General features: G+C 46.9%; 1 protein-coding gene across 1 annotated transcript; it reads left to right on the forward strand.

Annotated features, from left to right (window-relative positions):
- Positions 1–1,425: 1,425 nt before the first annotated feature.
- Positions 1,426–3,835, forward strand: LOC311183575 (nuclear cap-binding protein subunit 1-like; the record flags this gene model as incomplete). Its single annotated transcript, XM_084253120.1, has 1 exon — positions 1,426–3,835. Exon 1 carries the CDS (start codon positions 1,463–1,465, stop codon positions 3,833–3,835), a length of 2,373 nt encoding a protein of 790 aa, XP_084109246.1. The 5' UTR covers positions 1,426–1,462.
- Positions 3,836–12,556: the final 8,721 nt, after the last annotated feature.

The raw sequence follows: 12,556 nt of genomic DNA on the forward strand, positions 1-12,556 counted from the left end.
TTGGGTGGACTTTTACCCATGAGGGGATGGGTAACTTTGGGTGCTTGATTTAGAAACTCTATTCTTTGCCTTTCCTGTATTGTTTACTAACCGTATTAAAGTTCCTTGTCATTAAAGTCTCATATGTTTTGTGTTGATGCGGCAGATGGTAGAACCTATTTAGAGCAGGCAGGTTAGCAGGGTCTCGGGTGCCCCTCTCCCTGCCCTGCAACAGAACCAGAAGAACCCTTCTTTTCCTCTGAAAAATTCACATGCCTTTGAATTGATTATGGCTACGTAATAAATCACCCCCCTGAACTTAGTGGCCTATTGCCTGATAGTTTCTGTGTGTCAGGAATTCAGAAGTATTGTGGGTAGACTATCAGGGTGAAGCTGGTGGCTTGGGGGTAAAATAATTCACCAGAGACAGAGTAGAACAAAAAAGGGGAATTTACTGAAATATGCTGCTAAGAGAAGCACTGAGTGAGACAGGAGAGGTCTGCTTGAATTTGGGTTTCTCTTTTATAATTGTTTTCACGGGCTTTTCATGACTGGGGAGTCGGTTTGGGCCAGTTAGTGCTGGTCTTTGGGCACTGACCTGACACAGAATATGTCCTGGCCCTGCTTCTGCATTCAGGGGCAAAGTGATCAGTCTTCTGGCCTGGTTCCCATAGCAACCTTATCAATTCCCTTTATCTAATCAAGCCTCCCAACCTTCCTGCTGGGTAAGTGGTGGCTTAGATTTTTCACCTTATTAAATGACACCCCACAGGAAACAGCAGCCTAACTGGAAAGATTCTGCCTCATGAGGTTAAGATCAGGATGTCAGACAGGGCTGAAGTCTTCTCTCACACTGGCTGTCAACTGGGAGTGACTGTGTCACCCACAAGACATTTGGCAAGGTCTGGAGACATTTTTGATTGTCACTAAGGTCGGGGGAATGTGTTATTGTCATCTAGTGATTGGAAGCCAGAGATGCTGGTCAACCTCCTTGAGTGCACCAAGAGCTGCCCACAAAGACAATGATCTGGCCCCAAATGTTAGTAGCGCTGAGGTTGAGAAGGCTTGATTCAAAGATTTGATGGGGTTTGGAGGATTCCCTCCTGAGATCTCACTCATGTGGCTGGTGGGCTGCTGGCAGCCCCACAACATGAAAGCTGGCTTCCCCCAGAGAGAACGGTCTAAGAAAGAGGGCAAGGAGGAAGCCACAAGGCTTTTTATGACCTATTTGCTAGAAGCAAGTCATTGAATACAGTCTACCCTGGAGGGGAGAGGAATTAGCTCCACTGTTTGAGGGAAGAATTTTTTTTTAAAGATTTATTTTTATGCATACAAGAACGGGTACAGGCCAGAGGTGTGTGTGTGGGGGGGGTGAGAAGATTTACCAGAGACAGAGTGGGGAACAGAATAGGCAGACTGATTGAAATACACTGCTGACGCTTCCTGCTCAGCGTCTCCACGGGGCAGCGCCCCGGCCTGCGGCATGTCTCGGTGGCGGCACAGCGACCAGAACGACGGAGGACAACCTCACAAAAGGAGAAAGACCTCTGATGCCAATGAAACTGAAGATCATTTGGAATCTTTAATATGCAAAGTAGGGGAAAAGAGTGCCTGCTCTTTGGAGAGCAACCTGGAAGGCTTGGCTGGTGTTTTGGAAGCTGATCTTCCTAACTACAAGAGCAAGATCTTAAGGCTTCTTTGTACAGTTGCACGTCTATTACCTGAGAAGTTGACAATTTATACAACATTAGTTGGACTCCTCAATGCTAGAAATTACAACTTCGGTGGAGAATTTGTAGAAGCCATGATTCGTCAACTTAAAGAATCATTGAAAGCAAACAATTATAATGAAGCTGTATATTTGGTCCGTTTTTTATCTGATCTTGTGAACTGTCATGTCATTGCTGCCCCATCAATGGTTGCTATGTTTGAAAATTTTGTAAATGTAACTCAGGAAGAAGATGTGCCTCAGGTGCGACGGGATTGGTACGTGTATGCGTTTCTATCATCTTTGCCCTGGGTTGGAAAGGAGTTGTATGAAAAAAAAGATGCAGAAATGGACCGCATCTTTGCCAACACTGAAAGCTATCTTAAAAGACGACAGAAGACTCACATGCCCATGTTACAAGTATGGACTGCTGAGAAACCACATCCCCAAGAAGAGTATTTAGATTGCCTGTGGGCCCAGATTCAGAAATTGAAAAAGGATCGCTGGCAGGAGCGGCACATCTTAAGACCTTATCTTGCCTTTGACAGCATCCTGTGTGAAGCACTACAGCACAATCTGCCTCCTTTCACACCACCTCCCCACACTGAAGATTCAGTGTACCCAATGCCTAGGGTCATCTTCAGAATGTTTGATTATACAGATGATCCTGAGGGTCCTGTAATGCCAGGGAGTCATTCAATGGAGAGATTTGTAATAGAAGAGAATCTTCACTGCATAATTAAGTCCCACTGGAAAGAAAGGAAGACTTGTGCTGCACAGCTAGTGAGCTATCCAGGGAAGAACAAGATCCCCTTGAACTACCACATAGTTGAGGTGATCTTTGCAGAACTATTTCAACTTCCAGCACCCCCTCACATTGATGTGATGTATACCACACTTCTCATTGAACTGTGCAAACTTCAGCCTGGCTCTCTGCCCCAAGTTCTTGCACAAGCAACTGAAATGTTATACATGCGTTTGGACACAATGAATACTACATGTGTAGATAGGTTTATTAACTGGTTTTCTCATCATCTAAGTAACTTCCAGTTCCGTTGGAGCTGGGAAGATTGGTCAGATTGTCTTACTCAAGATCCTGAAAGTCCCAAGCCAAAGTTTGTAAGAGAAGTTCTAGAAAAATGTATGAGGTTGTCTTACCATCAGCGTATATTAGATATTGTTCCTCCTACATTCTCAGCTCTATGTCCTGCAAACCCAACCTGCATTTACAAGTTTGGAGATGAAAGTAGCAATTCCCTTCCTGGACATTCTGTTGCCCTTTGTTTAGCTGTTGCCTTTAAAAGTAAAGCAACCAATGATGAAATCTTCAGCATTCTGAAAGATGTACCAAACCCTAACCAGGATGATGATGATGATGAAGGATTCAGTTTTAATCCATTGAAAATAGAGGTCTTTGTGCAGACTCTGCTACATTTGGCAGCCAAATCACTCAGCCACTCCTTCAGCGCTCTCGCAAAGTTTCATGAAGTCTTCAAAACTCTAGCTGAAAGTGATGAGGGAAAGCTACATGTTTTAAGAGTTATGTTTGAGGTCTGGAGGAACCATCCACAGATGATTGCTGTACTAGTGGATAAGATGATTCGTACACAGATTGTTGATTGCGCTGCAGTAGCAAATTGGATCTTCTCTTCAGAATTATCTCGTGACTTTATTAGATTGTTTGTTTGGGAAATCTTGCATTCCACCATTCATAAGATGAACAAACACGTTCTGAAGATCCAGAAAGAACTAGAAGAAGCTAAAGAAAAACTTGCAAGGCAACACAAACGGCGAAGTGATGATGATGACAGAAGCAGTGACAGGAAGGATGGGGCTCTTGAGGAACAAATAGAAAGGCTACAAGAAAGAGTGGAATCTGCTCAGAGTGAACAAAAGAACCTCTTCCTTGTCATATTTCAGCGTTTCATCATGATCTTGACCGAGCACTTAGTACGATGTGAAACTGACGGGACCACTGTGTTAACACCATGGTATAAGAACTGTATAGAGAGGCTCCAACAGATCTTCTTACAGCATCACCAAATAATCCAGCAGTACATGGTGACCTTGGAGAACCTGCTCTTCACTGCTGAATTAGACCCTCATATCTTGGCTGTGTTCCAGCAGTTCTGTGCCCTACAGGCCTAAGGGTTATTTCCCCCCCTTGTGTTAAGAATAATTTCTTATTTTTTTGATGGTTTGAATGCTTGCTTTCTTGTAGTATCCTTTTTCTTATTAAAGGAAACAAAGGGAAGGAGGACAGTAAAGAATATGGCATTGATTACCTTAATTGCCCCCAAAAACACAAATATTCCCTAATGACAATAATGTGACGATGAACCTAGGCTGTTTATATATGTGACAGATACAACTTTTTTGCAAGTTTTCCTTAAGGCACAAAGGTAACTGATTTGAGATGTGAGTCATGAGCGGACAAGCTTACATAGTAGTCTGTAGAACTGATGGGTTTATTACCAAGTAGCATACCTTTTCACAATTCATGGATAACCCAACATGGCTGAAATAAAACTAAAATATGTTTTAAAAAAAAAAAAAAGAAAAAGAAATACACTGCTGAGGGGAGCAGTGGGAGAGTCAGGAGAGGTCTGCTGCGCCATGTGGTTTGCTCCCTGGTCAGGGATCAAACTCGTGCTGCAGTGGCGCGGTTAGCTTCATAGGTTGTGTCTTAACCCCTTGCACCACCAGGGAAGCCCCTTGAGGGGAGAATTATCAAAGAAATTATGGACATAGTTGAAACCACCACACCCATCTACAACAAAATTTTATATACCGAAGTTGAGGTTTCAGATTCTGGAGTCCCTAAGGTAAATACCCTGAAGTCTCCTTCCAGCTCCAGCAGGAAAATCTGCAAGGATAGGTAAAAATACAACACAACAAAAACCAGCGTCCCACCCTGCAGCCTAATGGTTCAAGCTCGGGCCTTCACAGTGTACCTTCCTTTACCTTAGGGATTTTCCATCCAAGGTTTTGTGTCACTGCTTCATTTTAAAGCAGGACAGAAGTACTGAGCCATTAGCATTTCCATGTTGGAGAGTTGAGAATTTTTTCCTCCAAGATATATTTATTTATGTATACAAGAACTGGGGGGTAGGCCAGAGGTGCAGGGGCTGGGAGGGTGAAAGGATTCACTGGAGACAGAGTGGGGAGCAGAACAGGTGGATCAACTGAAATACACTGCTGAGGGGAGCAGCGGGTGAGACAGGAAAGATCTGCTGCACCATGTGGATAGCTCCCTGGACAGTAGGGGAATGGAACTCTTGCAGTGACTGCGGGTTGCTTTATAGTGCTGCGACTTAACCCCTGGTGCCACCAGTGAGGCCTATGTTGAGACTCTTTCAAGCAAGTAACATTGATGCAGGTTTCAACACGTCCCTCACTGGGAGCTATCACCCAGACTAAGACTATTAATGCTGCAAGAAAAGGGGTTCCTCCTAGTGCAAAAAAGAGGACTCTCAGAGTCCAAGCATGATGTGCTCAGACTCACTCCCTGATTCTCTGATTCTCTTGTTGAATTTGGGCCCAGCAATTTATTTGAGTAATTTCTAAGATTGTGTTTTCAAGGGGGTTCCCTTGAAAACATGGAATAAGAACATAGTTTTTTTTCTTAGATGTTTTCAAGATTTTCTGCAAAATCTTTTCTCAATAATGTCTGTTTTCAAAACAGAAAGTGCTTACAAGCTTTGGGATATAAAATGGTTTTTTCAATTCAGTGCTTTGATGGATCAAAGGAGAAAAATTGTAATCTATTTGGATACCTGACCTTGAGCTGTTGCGGCAGAGCACTAGGGGCAAAATACCAATAGAGGGCAGAGTTTCTAGAAACTTGTTTCTCCTGGCCTGGAAATGCCGCCGCTTTGATCACCTTTGGAACAAGCAGGGAAGAGAACTATTGGGTTCAGATACCTCTCCATTGCTTCAGGGATCTGAATTGTTTTTTCAGTTGAAGTAACTTTTTGGGGCCTCCCTAGTGGCTAAGACGTAGCACTATGAAGCGATCAGCAGCCACTGCAGCACAAGTTCGATCCCTGGCCAGGGAGCTACCCACATGGTGCAGCAGACCTCTTCAGTCTCACCCACTGCTCCCCTCAGCAGTGTATTTCAGTAGATCTGCCTATTCTGCTCCCCACTCTGTCTCTGGTGAACCCTCTCAAACCCCATCTCTGGCCTGCACCCCAGCACTATGCATAAATAAATCTTTAAAAAAAAAGAAATAACTTTTAATCCTTAAATACCAGTGAGCACTGCATTTTTTTTTTTTCAAGACACATGAGGTCAAATAACCAATCATGCAGAGGAAATACGCTTCTGCTCTGTCCTCTGCAGCAGCCTTCCTAGGTGCTCCCTCTTTTCCAAGAATTTCGCAGAAGCTGCTTCACGTGACACTGTAATTGCAGTTTGTATTTCATAGGGCACGTGTGTTCCTCCCCATTCTTAAAAACCAAACTAAGCAGCCGGCAAGGGAAGTGAAAGGACACGTCCTGCCTGGTGGCATCGGTTCCCACCCCTATGGGAGAGCGGGGAGAGTTAGTGAAAGGGGGGGGGGGATCAGGCTGCACTGCTGCATTCTGCTGTGAGTGCGAGGACAGAAGAAATGTCAGGACAGTGCGGAAGGCACAGTGCAAGCTGTAAGTCTCTCTGTAAGACAATGTGGGGAGAATTCTCCCCACCAGGTTTGAATAGATCAATATGCCATAGTAAAGGAAAAAAAAAAAAAAGAATCAGCAATTCAAACACTATTGGCATCTCAAAATTTTCTACCAAGGCAGGTCAAATAGAGTAGTCATACTAATCTAGATCTTCCCAGGAACTGAAGGGAGAGCCTGGCTCTCCTCCTCAGCCCTGCGTTAAGCCCTGGCATTCTCCCAACGCTGCAGATGCAGTCCTCGCTCTATTTACAACTTCCCAGTTCCAAAGACTCGAGGGAGAAGTATTAATCCATAAGGCTGCCCTGGAAAACCTGTACATTTTTCGAGAACTAGGAGGGAGAGATCAGAAGTGGCCTCAGGTGTGGACCAGGTCCCTCTGAGAACACTGTGCAGCTCTCCATATCCTGAGCAGAGTCCTATCTAGCTCTCCATTGTCTTCCAGGTCCTTGTCTTCTCAGCACCTCCTTTTGGGGGCCAATTTGTCTGAACAGGGGGCACCCCAGGACTGCAGATGATGGCAGCGGAAATCTGAGTTTTTTTTTTTTTTAAAGATTTATTTATGCATACAAGAACTGGAGCACAGGCCAGAGGTGTGTGTGTGGGGGGGGCGGTGAGAGAGGTCACCAGAGAGTGGGGAGCAGAACAAACGGATCCACCGAAATACACTGCTGAAGGGAGCAGCGGGCAAGTCAGGAGAGGTCTGCTGCGCCATGTGGGTAGCTTTCTGGCTGGCTGGGGGTCTAACTTGTGCTGCAGTGGCTGCTGATAGCTTCATAGTGCTGAGACTTAACTCCCTGTGCCACCAGGGAGGCCCAGGAAGTTGGGGTTTATAGAGGAAAAGAATCCCTTGGCCAAAGCAGGACTCCGAGGGGAGGGGTCAGTGAGCCCTGCCAACTGATCAGGAGTGAGGAACTGCAGATGAGGGTACCCATCGTAAGAGTGTGGCAAGATTCTAGAATCTCAGGAACTTCCCCTCACTTGCTCTATGAACAGTTGTCCGTGCCCATAATGATTAGCAGGTAAATTCTTGAAATGAAAAAGGGTTTGTTTGCCTTTAGCAGCAACAAAAAAGAGGGAAATGGGAGACTGGGCTTCTTCTCAGCCATCAGCAGGGTAGAGTGGTGGAGGCCAGGTTAAGTGTCCGCTGAAGGGAGGTGGGGACAGGCCAGCCCTACTGAGGGGGGCATGGGCTGGAGCAGGGAGAGTTGAGGATGGGGTCCCCAGCCACACTCCCCTTCACATCATAAATTCCATGTCCTAAGTGAACCCCAAGAAGGCTAAATCCCCCTTCAGAGTGCTGTGTCCAATTAACCCTCTGGCCCTTGTGTGCTAGTATTTCACCCCTGAGCCCCGAGTGGGAGGTTTCATTGCCCCAGTGTGAGATCACTGGCCGGCTGATGCCTCGTGAGGTGTGGGTTCGCTGTTCAGCCTTCCTGCCACACTCAACGCTCTACCCCAAGAGGACTTTTGAAGTCCTCTGACACCTCCCATTAAAACTCAGATCGAGCCTCCCTGGTGGCGCAAAGGGTTAAGACGCAACCTATGAAAGCTATCTGCAGTCACTGCAGTGGGAGTTTGATCCCCGACCAGGTAGGTGACCCACAATGGCACAGCAGACCTCTCCTGTCTTGCCCGTTGCTCCCCTCAGCAGTGTATTTCAGTAGATCTGCCTATTCTGCTCCCCACTCTGTCTCTAGTGAATCCTCTCACCTCCCGCACCTCTGGCCTGCACCCCAGTTCTTCTACGCAAAAATATTTTTTTTTTAAAAGTTACCCCTCAGTCCTCAGAACCCCATGAGTAGGTAGTATAATCCCCACTTACAGATGAGGAATGTGAGGCACAGAGAAGTTCAGTTACCTGTCCAAGATCTCACAGCTGGTACAACCAGGATTCAAGTCCAGCAGTCCAGGCAGGCAGACTTGAGTCCACACACACATCCTGGGCTTCGGCTAATGGGGTCACCATGCCAGGCCCCCTGCCCTACTCCCACAAGAGGGTCAGGTCTGTTTCTTCCTAGGTTCGGGAAAACCCAGTGCTCGCTTCATTCAGAGAAACAGTGGCTCGTCCCAATAGTGTCCTATTTCCATGAAGTCTCAGATGACCTTGTTAAGTTCAGTGCTTTTTTAATCTCTGTGGCTTCTCTGCCTCATTTCTTCAAGCAGGAGCCACACCTGCAGGGAACTATCTGGCTTCAGATGTCATCATAAATTTCATTGTTCATTGCCCCCTTTTCCAGAGAGGTTTTGGCAGCAGTTTGCCGAGATGTGAGGTTTAGCTTACCAGAAATGAGAGTAGCTGGAGTCCCCAGGAGAGGGCCAGCCTCATGTCATGACTTCCAGCCCAGAGGGAATGCCAGGAACAAAGGCAGGGAATTCAGTCCAAAAGCCTGAACTTGGGTGCCCTTCCTGCATGTGCTGTCAGGGTTCTTGGATTGACCTCCGGCTGCACTGGTCAAGCTCTCAGAGATGCTCAGGGCAGCGGTTATGAGTCACCCCAGGAGGCTGGTGAGGGTGGCCAGTAGGCATACACTAACGGGTCCTCTTGGGTCAGTCCAGTGGGGTTGCTTCTGGGGGTAAGGGAGCAGGGGAGGCTGAAGAATGCCTGATTGCTAGGTCCTTCAAAGGTAACCACAAAACACACACCTGCCAGGTGCAGGGAGCCCAGGAAGGACCCCTGAAAAATCAATGAAAACACCCTAAGGAGCTAGTATCATCTACCTGCCAGAGCTAGCTTAATCAGGTGCCAGTGCAGAGCGACCTCATCTATGCCCCAGCCTTTGCTCCCTTTGTTCCCTGAGGCCCTAAAACTGGCTAGAAACTCAGACAAGCGGATGGACTGAGGAGACCCTCTGCTCCCCAGGTGTGCCATAGGAGGCAGCAATGGTCATGCTAAATGAAGTAGATTTGATTACCTTAGACTGGGCCTTCTAATTGCCAAGTTGAAACCGTGCTTGGATCCTACAGTCACCATAGAGTGCAAAGCCCATGTCTTTACAGAATTGAAGAATCAGATTTTCTCTTCCAGTAGAACACCTCTCTGAACACCTTAAAAAGGGTATCTTCTAGAGAGCCTCCCTGGTGGCACAAGGTGTTAAGCACAGCACTGTGAAACTATCTGCAGTTTCTGTAGCAGGAATTCAATCCCTGGTGGCTAGGGAACTACCCACATGGCGCAGCAGATGCCTCCTGTCTGGCCTGCTACTCCCCTCAGCAGTGTATTTCAGTCTGCCTGTTCTGTTCTCCGCTGTCTCTGGTGCGTCCTCTTACCCCCTGCACCTCTGACCTGTACCCTGGTTCTTGTATGCCTAAATAAATCTTTAAAAAAAAAAGAGGGGGGCCTCCCCTGGTGGCGCAGCGATTGAGCGCTGGGTTGCGAGGTTGCCCGCAGCCTCTGCAGCGCCAGTTCGATCCCCAGCCACTGTCGAGGGTCCCACAAAAAAAAAAAAAAAAGAAAAAAAAAGGGCATCTGGAGAAAAATGGCTTTGGTCACAAGTTGTGTTCAGCTTAATAGATAAGCTGTGTTTTCCCACGTGTCCAAGTTTAGCAGGGGTATACGTGTCTTTCCTCAGTTGTCACAAGCAAGGGCTGTCTTTACATGGTTGTACACTGAGGTACTGTGGGAGGTACATCAGGCCTCCCACCCAGGTCATGGCCAGGGTTCAGCGCTGCAGCCCACCAGACCCTTGCCTTAGGTATTTGCTGACTTCACTCTGGAATATCACCTCAGTATTACCAAAACCAGTGACAGCCCACCCAAAGAATGGAATCACACCAGTCCTTTGGAATCCAGATCAGGCAAAGGATTTTGACTCCAGACAGACATCTTTGAGGCAAGGACACTGGAGTCCACAGTAAAATACCAAGCTAATGACGAAGAGCTTGGTTGTCCCAGGGGTGTCTAGCAATGACCCCAGCATCTTCCGGCAAGACTGAACTACACCTGTGAGATTAGCACTAAGTACCCCCATTTAAACTATTCTGGGCAAATGATTCTATTTCTATTCTATGGTTTACATCTTTCTTTCAAAAACTCCCAGAATGTCAGAGCAGCTGGGGAGCCTTAGAGATCTCTGTAGCTGCGGTTCTGCAAGTCCTTCTACTCATGGTCACTGAGCATCAGATGGGCTCTATGCGCCACTGCCAGGAAGAGGGCCCAGGCCTACCCTTCTGCAGGTACTTTCCAAAGGACAATGCTCAGTCACCACTCTTCATCCCCTTTGTCCTTGCTGAGAGTCCACCTGCCTTCTTAACAGGCTGAAAATGGCAAATGGTCTGTATCCAGACTTCCCTGAAGCTGAGATGCAGACATGTGTCCTAACGCTGGCCGGTAGGAAGTCAGTCTACTGGGATCAATGGAGAAAAGGATTTCTTTCTGGTGAAAGGAGAATGGGAGAGAGTCTCTCTTTCCTGCCTTTGGATGTTGATGCTGTGAGTCCCATCTGCAGCAGGTGAGACAGGAGAGGTCTGCTGAGCCATATGGGTTAACTCCCTGGCCAGGGCTTGAACTCAGGCTGTCACAGTGATAGCTCTGAGACTTAACCCCTAGGCCACCAGGAAGGCCTCAGAGCTTTCCTTTTCTTACACTGCAAAGTGGCGAGCAGCCTGACAGTGGATTTTCTGATGACCATCAGGGAACTTCTAAGAGTCCATGGGTCCAACTGAGAAAACTGTAAACTAGGGCCTCCCTGGTAGCACAAGGGGTTAAGACGCAGCACTATGAAGCTGTCCGCAGCCACTGAAGCATGAGTTCGATCCACAGCCCGGGAGCTACTCACATGATGCAACAGACCTCTCCTGACTCGCCTACTGCTCCCCTCAGCAGTGTATTTCAGTTGATCTGCCTCTTCTGTTCCCACTCTGTCTCTGGTGAATCCTCTCGCCCCCCACACCTCTGGCCTGTACCCCAGTTCTTGTATACATAAATAAACAAATCCTTAAAAAACCACGCTGAAGAACTATAGTCAAAATAAGGGGGGGGTGCAATTGTATGGGGAATATAACAAAAATGAAAATGCATATTGTGCAAAGACGAAAAATGATGTAAGAGTTATATAAAATAAAATATTAAAACAAACAAACACTGTGAACTAGAGTCTGTGTTCTTTAGCCTTCTTTCGGTGACTAGTTATCAGCCTATAGGAAGGCAAAGACAGGTTGACCAACAGTTCTCTAAGCCACGTTGGGCTGTTAACTTTCTGGGAGAGTTTGTATAAAAAGCAGCCTTCATATATGGCAGATGAGGAGTGAGACATCATCCCGGAAACCACAGGTTCTCAACCTGCTCAGTTCCAACCAGCGCTGGGACCTGGTACAGTCTATCACCTCTCTGCTCTTGAGTTACCACATCTGGCTTCATCATGCTACACTGTCGTGATTTTTGTTGGCATCAGTTGAGCTTTACTTCCTTACGGCCATGTAACATCAAAACACAGCCCATCTCCCATTTGGGCAAAGAGCATTGAGAGGTAAGTGTGCGCAGGCCACACAGGACTTGCTGCCTGCCTGTTATCAGGGAGAACAAGGCAGAAGCCAGTGTCACCTCCTGCTTCTCACCATCCTCCATCAGCACTCAGTCTTCTTGTTTGTCCTCCACAACCCACACGTTTGCCTGCCTGCTAGTTCTATAGCTTGAACTCTTGAACTCTTGTTGGTTCAGAGAAACAAGATCCTTTAAAAATTGTATTTCTGAAATCCCTGTAAAGTGTTACACAGAAACATGGCTCACACCTCAAAGCTTTGCTATTGGCTCCCAGTCAAAGTTGCACACTGGCTTATTCAAATCTAAAAGGCCCAGCCTGGCCCCTGGGTGAGTACCACATGGCTAAAATTAGCCTGGCCATCTGCTGAGACAGCAGCTGGGCTATTCTGAGTCTCAGCAGGCCTGCCTGGAAGTGGGGCTGGAACTGGAGGAACAGTGTTGGAGAGGCTGGTCCTTTCAGTCAAGGTGGACTAGAACAGGGAGAAAGAAGCCATACTAAGGAAAGGCCACTGTCAGATCGAAAAACTGGGCACAGTTCCCCTTATAGTCTTGGACTCTTCTTCCCAAGGTCCCAAACAGCTTCCTACTAAGCACAGGAGCACGGGACTTTGCTGCTTGTCCTGTTCCTTTTTTTTTTTTTTTTTTTTATAACCTGGAACTTGCTGTGTAGACTCAAACCCCTCTGGAACTTGAGGAATAATGGCTGAGATGTACCTAGGAGCA

This window comes from Talpa europaea (assembly GCF_964194135.1).
Source record: "Talpa europaea genome assembly, chromosome: 14".
NCBI classification, from domain to species: Eukaryota; Metazoa; Chordata; class Mammalia; order Eulipotyphla; family Talpidae; genus Talpa; species Talpa europaea.